This window comes from Oratosquilla oratoria, chromosome 2 (assembly GCF_046742065.1).
Source record: "Oratosquilla oratoria isolate Oo_2021 chromosome 2, ASM4674206v1, whole genome shotgun sequence".
NCBI classification, from domain to species: Eukaryota; Metazoa; Arthropoda; class Malacostraca; order Stomatopoda; family Squillidae; genus Oratosquilla; species Oratosquilla oratoria.
In genome coordinates, this window is record NC_134778.1 from 32,511,447 (window position 1) to 32,528,946 (window position 17,500).

Consider the following 17,500-nt stretch of genomic DNA (forward strand, 5'->3'; position numbering starts at 1 on the left):
CGACCAGTCGTTACGTTGGGCTGAGGCTACTAAGGAAGATTTCAGTTGACGGTGAAATCATTCCACGGTACCATTAGCTTGCGGATGGTAACTTGCAGTTTTCATGCGTCGAAAAAGATCGGAGGGCCACTAATTGCCGAGTTCTTCTCTGGTGAGGAGCTCTTGGAGACAAACCTCTATGATATTCTGAAGGCGCGCTAGGACAGCCTTTATGAGGTCTTCATAAGAAGTGGTAGAAGTGACAGTTTGTGCGATGACGTAGGAGACTTAAGATAAGATATCAGGCGGCAGGACAGCAGTTGTATGCGAGATTTTAGTGAGGTTAACAGAGGCCTTAAATTTGCATTCCAAGATGGAGAACCAAGTGGATGGGTCCGGGGAGCAGAATGCAGGTGCAATTGTAGCTTTGTGGGCCATCTTTGCGGGACTAAATTGTCAATATCACTAACAATAGTGGGCACTACCACACTTGACACTATATGGAGCATTAGCACAGTATATGGGGCACTAACACGAGCACAGTTTGGGCACTAATTTGGGCGGTATCACTAACACAATAGATAGTACTCTTGGGCAAAATAAATAATCCTGGGCACTATAATCCTGGGCAATATAAGCAACACTTCTGGGCACTATAAATAACACTGTTGTTCACTACAGTTAGTAATCCTGGGCTATAAGTAATACTCCGGGGCACTATAAATAACACTGTCGGGCACTATCTATAGTTAATAATCCTGGGCACTATAAGTAACACTGTTGGGCATTATAATCCAGGGCAATATAAGTAACATTCCTGGGAACTATAAATAACATTGTCGGGCACAATAAATGGGCAGAGAATTGGGTCCTAGAAAGACGGGAAGACGAGTCAGCGTCGGGCAGAGGTTCGCCTTTGCAGGAGACAGAAGGCGAGGCAGCGGCCGGTCAGAGGGCAGGGCGGCCGGGCAGCGGTGGTAGCTCCGGGGCGATGGCAGCTCCGGTGGCGGTGGCAGCAGCTACCGGGCGGTGGCGGTGGCAGCAGCTACCGGGCAGTGGCGGTAGCAGCAGCTCCCAGGCGGTGGCGGCAGCTCCGGCGGCGGTAACTCACGGGTGTTGGCGGCGGCAGCTCCGACGGCTGTGGCGGTAGCTCATGGGCGGTGGCGTCGGCAGCTCCGGTGTCAGTGGCACCTCCGGTGGCGACAACGGCAGCTCCCGGGCGGTGGCGGCGGCTGGACTCCCTGCTGATAATGCCAATATTTACACACATTTACAGATATGTCTGAGACATAACACAGTATTATTAATGCTTATATAGACATATTTCTGTAATCAAAGTTCTAGCAAGGAGTTGACAATATTAATCAAGAAAACGACTACGGTATGAGTATTCTAGAGAGAACTGTGGTTAAGGCATGACCTCGCTATATATATCTTCAGGAAAGTACATAAGACAGTGGACAATTGGGACTTATAAGCTAAAGATACAAAGAAAAGAGAGGGAACGTGGACTAATGGCATTACTCAAAAGCGAGGTAAGATGGGATGGCAGGGAAGGGGGAGGGAGAGGGGAAGGATGAGGTGAAGGGGGGCTGAAAGCTTCGAACAAGCCTACTAACCTCCGCTCGGGATATAATGTCAGGGGTCCACTGCCCTTTAGAAATATTAATGTTGGGGCATTTCTCAATTAATGCTGATTCATCTATTTTCCTCCTGAAACCGCAGTGAGACTTAAACACTAATCTGGCCTTACCCCAGTCGAAAAAATTATTCTTATTTCTAGCATGAAGAAATACGACAGAATTTTCCTGCTCAGACCTAATTGATCTTAAATGTCCTGACAATCTAGTGTTCAACTCTCCCGGTTTATCATATATATATATATATATGTATATATGTATATATATATACATATATATATGTATATATATATGAATATATATATATATATATGTATATATATATATATATATGTATATATATATATACATACACATATCTATATATGTATATATACATATATATACATATACATATATATATATATATATATATGTATATATATATATATATATATATGTATATATATGTATATATATATATACAAATATATGTATATATATACATATACATATATATATATATATATATATATATACATACATACAGTACATACAGTACATACATATATATATACTTATATATATATATATACATACATATATATACATATATATATGTATGTATGTATGTATGTATGTATGTATGTATGTATGTATGTATGTATGTATGTATGTATGTATGTATGTATGTATATATATAAGAATGAAAGTAAGAATTTTACAAAGAATGGGATTAGACTTTCCTGCCTGTCTTTACATGTCTGCCTGCCTATGCTCCTGTCCCTCAGTCTACTTTGTGTTTTCTCTTGCCTATGTCAGGCCGCCTCTGCTCCTCCCTTGCACCAGGGATGGTGGGGGTGGGGTGGGTCCTGTCTGGACTCGGCGCCCGCGGTTGCCATGGCAACACTAGGGTTAGCTACACAACTTTAGTTAACTTCAGTTATCCCACATTGTCCACGCAAGCACACGGGGACGCGCACGAACGCACACACACATGCACACGTGCACGCAGGAAAGTGTTCACATAAGAGCGCGCTCGCGCGTACACTCATACTCACACAAACACACACACACACACACACACACACACACACACACACACACACACACACACACACACACACACACACACACACACACACACACACACACACACACTTGGGCATGCCCGGCACACGCATGCACACACAAAATTACACACATGCACGCGCACACACACACTCACACACATACGCAATCACACTCACACACACACACACACACACACACACACACACACACACACACACACACACACACACACACACACACACACACACACACACACACACACGCACACACACAGACGGGAAACTAATAGAATTACGCACATATGCAGTTCGATTGAATGTAGGGAACTGCCGATGCAGATCATCGACCGTTCTGTCGTGTAGTCGTGGGGGACCCGACGTGTAGGGTCGCCCCGCGTGTAGTGATGAATACGTAGCGTGTAGGGATCGCTAACGATGCGTGTCGTGCAGCCTGTGGCCGTATAGTGTGTGTGCATGTTTTTGTGTGTTTGTGAGTCCGTTTTTTTGTGTGGTTGTGTGTGTGTGTGTGTGTGTGTGTGTGTGTGTGTGTGTGTGTGTGTGTGTGTGTGTGTGTGTGTGTGTGTGTGTGTGTGTGTGTGTGTGTGTGTGTGTGTGTGTGTGTGTGTGTGTGTGTGTGTGTGTGTGTGTGTGTGTGTGTGTGTGTGTGTGTGTGTGTGTGTGTGTGTGTGTGTGTGTGTGTGTGTGTGTGTGTGTGTGTGTGTGTGTGTGTGTGTGTACGTGTGCGTGTGTGGTATCAGATGAGTATTACGAGTAAGGAAAATAGTAACAGTGATTAAAAGGGTTTAATTTGTTGTGTGAGGATAAGATGTGATTTTAAGGATAGATATGAATTAGGGAAGGTGATTAGGGAAGGGAATGATTAAAGAAGGTGAAGCTATTTGTATGATGTATGTGATATTCATGGTCACCATGATGGGGAGGATTATGGTGAAGATATTGATAATGACATGTTTATAATAGAATACAATGAAAGTTAAGATTTGATAATGATAGCTGATATCAGTTATCAAATACATATGGTGACGTTTAAAATTATTATCATTATGAAGATGATAGTGACATCAACGCTGGTGTTACGTGACAGTATAAGCAATGTCAGTGACACTTTTGTTGATGGTAAGATTATTGTTGAAGTTTTTGTTGATTTGTTGTCACTTCATAAATTAATCCATAGTAGCCAATATGCGGATATGCAACCTCATAGCTCATGAGTTCTGAGCGCATTTCATCTCAGCTTAAATGCGAGGAAACATCTGGTGATTGTCTAATCTGTGTGGCGTTGCAGATGGTAGCATATAAACCAGCTGAATATAGCTTAAGTAAGATGGAGCTGGGGGCGCGCGCAGATGAAGGCTGGAATAATATGTGCTGCCCTCCTAGCTCTTACTCTCTACCTATAACTCTCTTCCTCTACCTCTCTATTTCTACCTCTCTACCTCTATCTATCTATCTCTCTATCTCTACCTCTTCCACTCTATCTTTACATCTATCTCTACTACTCTGTCTCTACCTCTTCTTCTCTATATCTACCTCTCTACCTGTATCTCTGTTTCCACCTCTCTATCTCTACCTCTACCTACACCTGTTTACCTCTACTTGTCTCCCTGCCTACTTCTCTACCTCTCTGCTTATCTACCTGTTGTCAAAGTATTTTTACTTTAAAATGCCGCCTAAATCCTTGTGAAATACCTGTCTCCTACTCTACCTTTGAAAATATCTTTCCTCTCTGAATCGACCCAAACCCGTTTCGTTCCCATGATTACTCCCTTCTCTTCACATTTTCCCAAATAATTAATCTCCCTTTCATCATTTCCTTCTCTTCTTCTATTCTGTCTTCTCTTGTTGGTTCTCCATGCTCTCTTTTCTTTTCTAGAATCTTCCTTTATTTTCCATTTGACCCTCTTTTAACTTTTTACCTCCTCTCCTTTATTTTATTTACTCCTGTCACTTCACCATGCTCTCTCTCTCATTCTCTTTCTCTCTCTCTTTTCTTATCCTTTATATCTTCTTTTGTCTCTTTCCTTTATCTCCCACCTGTCTCTCATTTGTCTCTTTCCTTCTCTCATACTCCCTTATTTCTCTCCTTCCCTCTCTTCCTTCTGTTTCTCCCTTCTTTGTCTCCTTCTCTTCTCTCTTCCTCCTCTTTCTTATTTCTCTTTCCCTCCCTTTTTCACTTCGTTCTCCCCTCATTTGTAACCCTATCAATATTTCACTTTTTGTATCTCCTCCACTTAGGTTTCCTATTTAAACTTTTACCCATTTCCCTTTTACTTGTCTCCCTACCTATCTTCGTTTTCCCATTCCTAAGTGTTTCTCTTTACCCATACCTTCGTCTTTCAGCTTTTTTCCTTTTAATTTCTTCCCTCACTATTCTTCTTATCTACCTTCTTCTCTATACTCTACATCCTGTCTTCCACATCATCCTATACCCTTTATACAATGGTTTTCATGCAAGATTTCCTTATATTTATTTCCTTCAATAAAATAGCCCCAATACAATGACTTCCTATTGTCACAAAAACATCAGTAGAGTAACCTAATGTAGGGGGATAATAACTTCCCCATAGATTGACCTAAAGTAGGGGTGACATGACATCACCACCATAACAGAGTAACATCTTCCAGCGAACCTTCGGCAGAACGTAGACCGTCGCCCTCTTCGATTTCCTCGACTTTCTGATTGATCACGTCATGAATATGTGATTGGCAGTTTTACACATGTATGCGCACGTAGACACGCCCGCACACGCCTCTGTTCGCACGTGTGCACACGCACATGATGCATGAACACATACATTCACATGATGCAAAACTGTATATTTTCAAATGCACATACATATGTGCGGATGCATACACACAAACACACTTACGCGTACACATAAATAGAAACACACATACACGCACACACACGCACACACGAACACACGTTCGCATACATACATACATGCTCTCATGTACGTATAAAAACCCACATAGGGGACAGTCATAGAGAGTGAAAGGGAGAAAGAGAAGGAGCAAGAGAGAGAACGAGAGACATAAAGAGTAAGTTAGAAAGACAGAGAGAGAAAGAGGCAGATAGCAATAGAAAGAGAGAGTGAAGGAGGGAGAGAGGGAGGGAGGTACGCGTGCAAACAAACATACATGTAAGCCTCCCTTTGCTCATAAATGCCTGATGACGCACACAAACACAGGGGCAGATAATACCTCCACCAGAGGCTTGGAATACCAATGAATGCCAAAGGGTCTCTGTAAACACACTCGGACATGTGGCAACGGCCCTGTGCTCACTAAGGTGAATGCCTGTCGAGTACGCATCAGGTGGTTGCAGATACAGAGGGGCAGATACGGGTAGATACAAACAGACCGAAACATAGAAAGTCATATATAAATAGAGACAGGCAGATACAAGTAGAGAGGCAGACAGACAAAATTACACATACAGATAGACACAAACAGGCAGACACAGGAAGACAGATACAGACAGACACAGGCAGACAGATACAGGTAGCAGAAAGATACAGACAAACAGGCTGGCTAACAGACAGACAGACAGAAAGAGAGACAGACAGACAGACGGGCGGGTGAACACTCAGGTAAACAAAAAAAGACAGACATACGAGCAGATTGACTGGCAGGCAGACGGAGAGACGGGCGGACGGACAAGGAAGTAAACATAGAAAAACACGAGGGACGCCGATTGAACCGTGTAAGAAGAACTTTTGACTGAATTTAAACTCGATCTTCGTCCTTGTTCGAGTCAGTCGTTTACAAGGTCCACGTGAAAAGAATATCTCAATGATCGTTTGCGCTTTCTTAGGCTAGCCTTTTCTTCTTATCGTTGTGGATCGCGAGAACTCATCCTTGTTACTCAACAGAGAATGTCCAAGTTGATTAAAATAACTAACAAAAGTCGATTTAATCATCTGTCAGAGTGTTACTATACTGAAAGGATAATAAAGTCTTTGGCAGGAATAACCAACACTTCTATTCTTGAAGACTATATTCCACTGAAGAGTAAGATAAATAAATTGTACGTAGTCACACTTCCTGATGTAATTCCCCCTCCCATAACATCATAAGAAAGAAGGAAATTGCAAGAGGCCATAAGGCAGTTTCATGTTCCTTACCACCTGCTATCCTTATACATAAAGTTATCTGATCTTATCTTTACACAACCAGTTGTTTCAGCGCTTACTACATAGTTAATAAGTCTATTCCATTCGTTAATCACTCTGTTGGTAAATCAGTTCTTGCCTATTTCCTATTTGAATCTAAATTTCTCCAATTTAAATCCTTTACTACAAGTCCTGTCCCATGTCTATACCTACCTATCCCACCCTGTAAACTCATCCTCCTATCCACTTCCACCCTGGTGGACCCAAGGCAATACCTCCGTTCTTTCGTTCGAGAATGTTCTTACATTCTTACTTTCTCTTTAAGGAAAGATAATCTAGTATCATGTATACCTTTTGAACTTGTAATCTCTCCCATTTGGTACAGCTTCATCGGCCTCTTCTACTCCAACGTCTTCTTTCTTCTCTTCCTTCTCCTTCTCTCCCTTCTCCTGTTCCTCCTGCTCTTTCTTTTTTTCATACTCCTCCTATTTCTCCTCCTCTTCCTCATCTTCCTCTTCCATCTGCATTCGTTCCTTCTCCTTCACCTTCTCCATTCCCTCCTTATCTTTTTTCTTCTTTTTCTCCTTTTTTTTCTCTCTTCTTCCTTCTGCTTCTTCCCCTTCTTTCATTTCGTCCCCTTTCTTACTTCTACTTCTCCTGCTTTTTCTCCTTATCTCTCCCCCCATTCTCCACCTCCCTCCCCTCCCCTTTTCCTTCCTCCTTCCCCTTCTCCTGCTAATACGAACACATTCTCTCTTCCTCGAATGTGCCTGATTGTAGTAGCTTTGCTTTTGCCCACGACACTTTCTATACACATTACCACAACATTTTGACCATCTGTAACTTGAATATTTACAACACAATACAATGAAATCCACTTCAGTAATATGCTACACAGTAAGGTGTAGTTATAAACATTGTAACCCAATACACAAGATTCATTATTGTAGTATACCACACATTGAAACTCTACACATAATATTCAGGCACCTTCCCTTTCTAACCTTACCCAAGCGTATTCTCTCTCCTGTCGCCATCCATTCCTTCATCACAAATCCACTGCTCTCCAGTTGATTCCCGTCACTCACTCCCGTAACACCACTCACACCATAAAACTACGTCCCCCATCTCCCCATCATTCCCTGTCTGGCAATTTCTCTTTTAAATTCATTCTTCCGCTTCCCCTCTCAAATCCCCTCCTAATTCTTCCTCTCAGTACCTTCTTTACATATATCTCCTTCAGACTCCTCTTTCCCAGCCCCCGATGTCCTCCTCTCTCTTTCTTCCTTCTCTTACCTCATCTCCTCTTCCTTATCCCCGAACGTCTCTTCTACCTCTTCCTCCTCTGACCTCGTCTTCTCGTTCTCTTCTACTTCTTCCAGCATCTCTTCTTACTCTTCCTGTTATTATTCATCATACTTGTTCTTTTCTTCATACTCGTACCTCATCTCCTCTTCCTCGTTCTCTTTTTTCTCACTCAATATCGCTTTTCCTTCCTCCTCCTTTTACCTCATCTCCTCTTCGTTCTCTCCTTCCTCTTCCAGCATTTCTTCTTACTCTTCCTGTTCTTCCTCATCTTACTTCTTCTTTTCTTCCTCCTCTTCCTCGTTCTCTCCTTTCCACTCCAACATCTCTTCCTCCTCCTCCTCCTCCTCCTCTTATCTCAACTCCTCCTTATTCTCTCATTCCTCTTCCACCAACACTTCTTACTCTTCCTGTTCCTACTCATCCTTCTCGTTCTTCTCCCCCTGTTACCTCATCTCCTCTTCCTCGTCCTCTCCTTTCTTCTCCAACATTTCTTCTTCCTCATCCTCATCCTACCTTATCTCTTCCTCGTTCCTTCCATCATTTTCCAGCATCTCTTCTTACTCTTCCTGTTCTCCCTCATCCTTATCTTTATTTTCCTTCTATTAACTCATCTCCTCATTCTCGTTCTCTCCTTTCTCCTCCAAAATCTCTTCTTCCTCCTCCTCCTCTAAGCTCATCTCTTTCTTGCTTTTTACATCCTCTTCCAACAACTATTCTTGCTTTTCATGTGCTTCTTCATCCCTCTTTTTATTTTCCTTTTCCCTTGTTCTTCCTCTTCCTGCTCTTCTTTTTCCCCATCTCCTTCATCCTCATTTTCCTCCCCCTTCGTTTCTCTCTTCCTCGTACTTCTGTTCTTCTTCTTCTTCCTCCCATCTTATCCCTCTTCCTCTATTCTCTTCCTCCTCCTTCACGTCTTCCTTCTCCCCCACCTTCCTACTAACCGCGCGCCTACGGCCGTGTGTTTTTCCGTGCGGTCGGCGCCGCGAGCGGCCTGTGAATACGAGATGGGGGACCTCAAAGGGACTCGCGGGCCCCGCCCGACTGCTTGACCAATTGAGAAATGAGCGAGAGGAGATACGAGGTGGAAGAAGGGAGAGAATGGAGAGGGGAAGAGAGAGAGGGAGTGGAGGAGGAGGGGAAGGGATGGAGGAAGGAAGGGAGAGAGTGGAGGGGGGAGGGAGGGAGTGGAGGGGGAGGGAGGGAGAGCAGCGAGGGAGTGACATATATAATGTATATGTGTGTGTATATATATGCATATATATGTACATACAATCATTTATGCATACACATACATACATATATATATATATACACACACACAAATGCATACATACTCGTAGGCACACACTCACATATACAGAGAAAGAGAGAGAGAACGAGAGTGGTGAACATAGAAAAAGAGAGAAAACACAGATACACAAGTAGACAGGACAGACAATTAGATGGGCGGACGGAGAGACGGGCAGACAGACAGGTAGAAAGACTGAAGGGCAGAATAAGGGAATGGAGATGAAATGGGACATAAATTTCTTTTGTTGGAGATGGAGGAGGGGAGGAGCAAGAAAGAAGGACGATAGACGAGTGACAGGAAGGAAGAAGTTAAATGTAATACAGGAGTAATAAGTGTTTAAATAAATAATGAGCTAATTCGAGATTTTTTCATTATTAATGTTATTTTTATTACTAATTTATTTTATTTATTTATTCATTTACTTGCCAAAGCCGTAACTTTTTTTTTTTTTTTTTTGAGGGGGAAGGGGTCAAGGCTAACTGGAAGTGTTCTCCCAGCCATTTGGAACACAGTTACTATGTTCCCAAAGAAAGGTATAATGGCAATGAAAAGAGAGGTCTAAAATAAAATAACAGAAAGGATAAAGGAGGAGAGAAAGGAAACCAGAAGGGAGGCAAAAAATATCTGCTTATAGAAGAGAAATTGGATTGCTGAAAAAAGTAACTGGAGAAGATGGTGTAGAGGGGCTGAGAAAGAGGAGTCAAGGTTGACACAAAGAAGAGGCGAGGAGGAAGAGTAGGGGAAAAGGAAGAGATAAAGAGGATGTGGAAAGAGGCACAATATAATGAGAAAGAAAACTCCTGAACAGAGAAACGATGGAAACGAATCAAGGAAGAACAGATAAGGCGGAGGAAGAGGAGTACGAAGATGAAGAAGAGGAAGAAGGAGGAGGAGAAGGAGGAGAACTGAGAAGAGGAAGAAAATACGAGATGGGAATAAGAAGAACAAGACGTTGAAGAACAATAGAAGAAAAGGAGAACAAATTAATAGAAAAATAGCAAAAGAAAGGAAGTTGATAAAAAGGAATAGAATATATTTCGGAGGAAAATGAGAAGGACGAGAGAAAGAAGCAGAAGAGAAGTTGCAAGGGTAAGGGGAAAATGGGGAAAAGAAAGAATAAGAGAAAGGAAGGAGGACAAAATGAAACGAAGAAAGGAAGGGAGGATGTGGAAGATGATAGAAAATAATCAAAAGATGAGGTGGAAGAACTGTAAAAAATAGGAGGAAGATGATCATAAGGAAGGAAAAGAGGAAGAGGAGGAAGATAGGAAGGAGAGGAAAAGTGGAGGGACAGAAAAAAGGAATGATGAGGAGAAGGGAAAAGGAAGAAGAGATGGTAGGGAAAGGAAGGAAAAAGAGAAGGAAAGGAAAAGAGAAGAAGAGGAAACGGAGAAGGAAAGACAAAGAGGAGGAAAGAGAAAATAAAAAGGACCAAATAGAGAGAGTAAAAATAATAAGGGAAAAATGAAAGGAGGAGATAAGAGAGAAAGAGAAAGTGTCGGAGAAAAGGAAGTATGTGAAATGGGAATAGGAAAAATGAGAGGACGATGGTGGTGAGGAACAGGAACAGGAAGTGAACGAAAAGGAAGAAGAGCAAAAAAGAAGAAAAGAGTAACTGATCAAAGATGAATAAATTGATACAAAGGGGAGGAAATGTGGATAAAGGCGAAAGAAGATAATGAAGACGAAGCTGTAACTGATGTTGGCAATGTACACGGAAATGAGTAGATGCAAGGGGGAGAGGGAAAAGCAAATAAGGTAGAAATGGAGAAACCATGGAAATAGAGAAGCGAACAGACGCAGGGCAAGAGGAGTCTAACCCATCCTAACCTCTCCAGCCCCTCAACCCCCGTCAGTACCCCTAAGGTAAACGTTTCGATTACTGGTAAAGGGAAAGAGAGAGAGCGAGCGAGAGAGAGAGAGAGAGAGAGAGAAAGAGAGAGAGAGAGAGAGAGAGAGAGAGAGAGAGAGAGAAAGAGAGAGGGATTTATATATATATATATATGTATATATATAATATATATTATATATACATACATATATAATATATATTATATATATATAAATGTGTATATATATATATATATATATATATATATATATACATATATATGAGGTCTGTTAAAGAAATACGCGGAATGACGTCATAAAGTAAAATATACTTTATTTAGAAGTTACAGATCTGGGTCCCCTTCAAAGTATTCTCCTCCCCAGCGCACGCACTTATCCAACGGTGATTCCACTTTTTGAAACAGTCCTGGTACGCTTCTTTTGCAATGTCCTTCAGCTCCTTCGTCGCATTTGCGTTAATCTTGGGAATCGTCTCAAATCTTCTTCCTTTCAATGGTCTTTTGAGTTTGGGGAACAAGAAAAAATTGCAAGGAGCAAGGTCAGGTGAGTAGAGGGGATAGGGAAGAACAATGATCGAGTGTTTGGCCAAACACTTACGAGTTCTGTGGGCTGAATGGGCTGGAGCGTTGTCGTGATGAAAAAACCAGTTGCCACTCCTCCACGTTTCTGAACTTTTGCGACGGATGGCGTCCCTCAGACGTTTCAGAACCTCAGTGTAGTAAGTCTGGTTCACTGTGGAGCCTTCCGGAAGCTACTCGTGGTGAACAACACCCTTAGCATCACCATGACCTTATATCGAACTTGGTGAGCTTTTTTGGGGGGTCTGGGGGATGTTTTACTCATCCACTGAGACGATTGGACCTTTGTTTTAACGTCAAAAGCATAGACCCACGATTCATTACTTGTTATGATCCCGGGCAAGAAGTTTTCATCTTCTTCTGAACGATCAAGCAGATCCTGACAAACCTGGACGCGATGGGCTTTTTGTTCGTCCGTCATCAGACGTGGCACATATTTCGCAGCAACAAGGTACATCTTCAATCTTTTTGTCAAAATCTCGTAACAAGATCCAATTGATATCCCACACTCTTCAGCAAGCTCCCTGACAGTCAGACGTTGATTTGCCCGCACCAGGGTGTTGATTTTGTCGACGTGTGGATCGTCGGTTGATGTGGAAGGACGTCCAGGACGCTCATCATCTTCAATAGAGTGTCGACCATCCTTAAAACGCTCATACCACTTGAAACATACCGCACGCTTCATAGCAGCATCACCGTAAGCTGTGTTATGCATAGCAAAAGTTTCAGTTGCAGACTTTCCAATTTTAACACAAAATTTCACAGCAAGCCGTTGCTCCTTCACGCCATTCATTCTGAAATTTGCCAAACAAAAAAATCACACTTCACTAAAAACCGCGTAGCTAATACACAAATAAAGATATCTGCAATCGGGAAATGGCGTCATAATCAGCTAATCTGTGCAAACCTAGCGACACTAAGCAGATTCCCCTGGAACCTGCTGGAGCCGCGTAATTCAGTCCGGGTATTTGTTTAACAGACCTCATATGTATATATATATATATGTATATATATATGTATATATATATGTATATATATATGTATATATATATATGTATATATATATATATATGTATATATGTATATATATGCAAAGTAGACCACTTGGAAAAAGAAACTAACGAAGCAGAGCGCTTTCGTATATTACATCTTCAGTGCACTGAAGATGTAATATACGAAAGCGCTCTGCTTCGTTAGTTTCTTTTTCCAAGTGGTCTACTTTGCATAAGTGAACACACGTACCCGTGTTCTTATTAGCAATATATATATATATATATATATATATATATACAAAGGCGGAGCATACCGACAGGCGACCTTTTGGTCCATATCTAGGTCGGATGCGAAAAAAATCATATATATATGCTTATACGAACACAGGTACGCGTGTTCACTTATGCAAAATAGACCACTTGGAAAAAGAAACAATCTATATGAATATATACACATTGAATTGTATGCAACAGCAAACTGAGCTCTAATGAATTTCCGATGAAGAGTTTCAAGTCTTCTAAAGATCTCTCTAGCATGGAGAGGTAAAGAAAAAACCAAGTTGCCGATAGAAGCCATCTAATGGGTAGAACAGGATACAAGACGTTTCGCTAATCACAGTTAGCATTTTCAATTGAGACAATAGCAAAGAAATGGATTATTATAAATACAGAGAGTAAACACTAGGAAAGATTACAGAGATTTGACCGTTATTTTGGTCTAAAACTGGGAAAGGACACGTTGAATATCGGGGAAGGGCACGCGGGAAGGGGAACTGTAACCACTGGGAAAGGACACTCAGATGACCGTTACTGTGGCCTGGGTGGCCCATCCGACATCGAGTGTGTGAGTCTGGTGTACCAGTTTAAGTGTCCTTTTGGGGACTGTACGCCCCAAGATTCTTACATCGGACTCACTACCACTCGCCTTTCCAGACGGTTTACATACCACCTTAACAATGGAGGCCCTAAGCGACACCTTCAAGAGACCCATAATATTCCAATCACCAGATCCATCCATGTGGACAATACCACCATTTTAGACCAAGAAAGTGACAAGCGCCGCCTTGCCCTCCTTGAGGCCCTCCACATTAAATACAGCCAACCTACACTGAACACCCAACAGGAAGCCCCCACCATCCTTCCCAGCCTCAAACCATTCAGAATCCGCCAAACCAGACAACCCAGCTACGAGACAAATCAGCCCTCCCATGAGCAGTCACTCCGTCCGCGACGGACACCCAGGCCACAGTAACGGTCATCTGAGTGTCCTTTCCCAGTGGTCACATATTACCTTCCCGCGTGCCCTTCCCCGATATTCAAGCGTCCTTTCCCAGTTTTAGACCAAAATAACGGTCAAATCTTCGTAATCTTTCCTAGTGTTTACTTTCTGTATTTATAATCATCCATTTCTTTGCTATTGTCACAATTGAAAATGCTAACTGTGATTAGCGAAACGTCTTGTATCCTGTTCTACCCATTAGATGGCTTCTATCGGCAACTTGGTTTTTTCTTTACCTCTCCATGCTAGAGAGATCTTTAGAAGACTTGAAACTCTTCATCGGAAACTCATCAGAGCTCAGTTTGCTGTTGCATACAATTCAATATGCCTTAAAGAAAATATTTTGCCGCGTTACTCCAACATATACATACATATATATATTATATATATACATATATATATATATATATATATATATATATATATATATATATATATATATGTCTGGCAATGGCGGCATATTATCGAGAACCAATGTCATTTATGAATATCACTGTAAAACTGGGGGCTGCGCACCTCGTAATTCTTCATACATTGGGTTCACGACATGCCAACTGAGTAGACGGTTGTCCCTACATTTACAACAAGGAGCAATTAAACAACACCACCTCCAATACCACCAGGCTTTAATCGATAGGAAGACAATCGTGGATAACACTAGGATAGTTGCACACTGTGCCAAAATTAAGGAACTAAAAATGCTTGAAGCCATCCACATTAGGGAGAGAGCTCCAATTATTAATATTCAATGTAATATGATTTCTGCCATCCCGCTATTTAATTCTTCCACGAGATTTGCAGCCCAACAACAGCAACACCCACCTCCTTCCTCTCCCCCTCCCCCTCCTACACCTCACCAACCCCCACATGACCAGCGTGGTGACCCAGCGAGAAGACCTACCTTACCTGACTCCCCCCCTCTCCCTCCTCCTCCCCCTCCTCCTCCCCCTTCCCTTCCAAGACGTAGTATCCGGCTACGTAACGGACCACGAACCATGCACCGTTCCCAAGCGGCCCATATTTAAACCCATGTTGTCTGTACACCATTGTCAATTGTGAATCATGTAGCTTTGAAAATTGTGACTTTTCTCTTGTAACCATTCTGAAGATGACTCCCTGAAGTCGAAACGTTAAATTAAATATGGAAGAATTTGGAAGGCTTGTATTTGCCCACCCTCCTGAAATGAGACCTACTGTGAGGAAAATTGAAAATCTCAGTAAGAAGATTAACCAGTGCCAAAATGCTGTTGTGTTTAACTCCGTGTGTATATGTATATATATATAACATATATAAATATATATATATATATACATATGTATATATATATTTTATATATGTATATTATATATATATAGTGAGAGAGAGAGAGAGAGAGAGAGAGAATGATCAAAACGGTGTAAAGAAAAAAGTCTAGAAATGTTAAAAAAGTAATATAAGGTATCCTTTATTTCATATAAAAGACTTCTTAAGCTGAAATAAGTATCTTGGTACAACATGAAATTGAATATGTATATAAAAATTATTTAAGTAATAGAATAAAGAATGTGATATACATATATATATATTATATATATATGTATATATATATATTATATATAGATATATATGCTAATAAGAACACGGGTACGTATGTTCATTTATGCAAAGTAGACCACTTGGAAAAAGAAACTAACGTAGCAGAGCGTTTTCGTATGTTACATCTTCAGTGCAATAAGTACAATAAGTACAGTGCAAAAAGTACTTATTGCACTGAAGATGTAATATACGAAAGCGCTCTGCTTCGTTAGTTTCTTTTTCCAAGTGGTCTACTTGGCATATATATATATATATATATATATATATACATTTATGTGTATATATAAATATATATATATATATATATATATATACATACACATATATCCAAAGTACATATATACGATGAATGAAAAAATATGAAGACACATGTTGATTGAAAAAAAAGAACGTTGGGACAACCTGTAGTTCAAAAAAGAAAGGAGAAAGCAGTTTTTACTTGTATTTTGTTAAAAAAAAAAAAATAGAAAAGTGAACGAAACGTCCGAAAACGATTCGAAATATAAGGACTAAACATTTTGGAAAGACCCGGACATTTACGCCAAAGTATACGCAAAACGAAACAAAAAAGAAAAAGAAACAGAGTGAAACTGATGAAACAAAGCCAGGTTGGAAATACAAAAGAAGACGAGGAACCGAATGGGAAAAAGAATTAGTTACCAAATGTGAGGAAGAAAAAACGAAAGGAAAGATGAGGAGAAAAGTATCCAAAGTCGAAGTAATGAAAGTGAACAGGAGAAAATCTGCAACAGTAGGAAGAGAGGGAGGGAGGGGAAGGGATAGGTAAAACCGAGCTAGAGGATGAGAAAGGAGGAAGAAATTACCAATGCAAACTAGTACAGAGAACGAGAAGGAATGTGCGAATGTGTGTGTGTGTGTGTGTGTGTGTGTTTGTGTGTGTGTGTGTGTGTGTGTGTGTATGTGTGTGTGTGTGTGTGTGTTTGTATGTATGTTTGTATGCGCTGAGTAGTTGCGGCTGAAGCCGTCACCTTTGCGCTTAGGAAACTGTTGGCGTAGGGAACAAACATTCACTGCTGGACAGTCAGAGAAGTGTGCAGGATTTGAGCCCACAACTAAGCGATTGTGAGACCAGCATATATACACACACACACACATATATATATATGTATATATATATATATATATATATATATATATATATATATATATATATATATATATATATTCGGCTTTCTAAATATGAAATTATCTATTTGTAATTAGAATGGTAAAGTAATACTTATAATTTCCCCCCAGATTGAACATATACCACAAAATGGGTTAGATTTTTACAACAACAAATCTAATGACCTTCAAATTCATGTGTACATCTATTAACGCCAGGAATGATCTTGGAAAAACACAAGCTTTCTTTGTTAGCTGTTATGACAAAATAATTATTAACATTGAATTTGCCATTATATAAAGAAGTAAATAGACAAAAAGTTTTAAACAAATGTCAAACACAAGCACACGCAAATAAACACACGCCCTCACACACACAAACACACACACACATACACTCACACACACACTCACACACACACACACACACACACACACACACACACACACACACACACACACACACACACACACACACACACACACACACACATACAAACACACACACACTTCTCACCACAAAAAGAGTGTTAATGTGTTGTCACTTATGAATTTATATATTTTCTTCTACTAATGTTTGTCTTCTTCTCCGGCAGATGCCCTCCCATACACTCGCCCTCCACCTCCTCGTCCACCTCCCTCCACCTCCACATCCACCACCCGAACCAGTCCGCCCACAGCTGAGGCCCACGA

General features: G+C 41.0%; 1 protein-coding gene across 1 annotated transcript in view; it reads left to right on the forward strand.

The window, feature by feature from the left end:
* The window catches only part of LOC143035189 (roundabout homolog 2-like), a 531,282-nt gene that overhangs the window by 512,174 nt on the left and 1,608 nt on the right, over positions 1-17,500 (forward strand). Inside the window, exon 20 of the mRNA XM_076201874.1 lies at positions 17,404-17,500. This exon is cut by the window's right edge and continues 1,608 nt beyond it. Within this exon, the coding sequence (XP_076057989.1) occupies positions 17,404-17,500 (97 nt within the window). The remainder of the gene's footprint in view (positions 1-17,403) is intronic.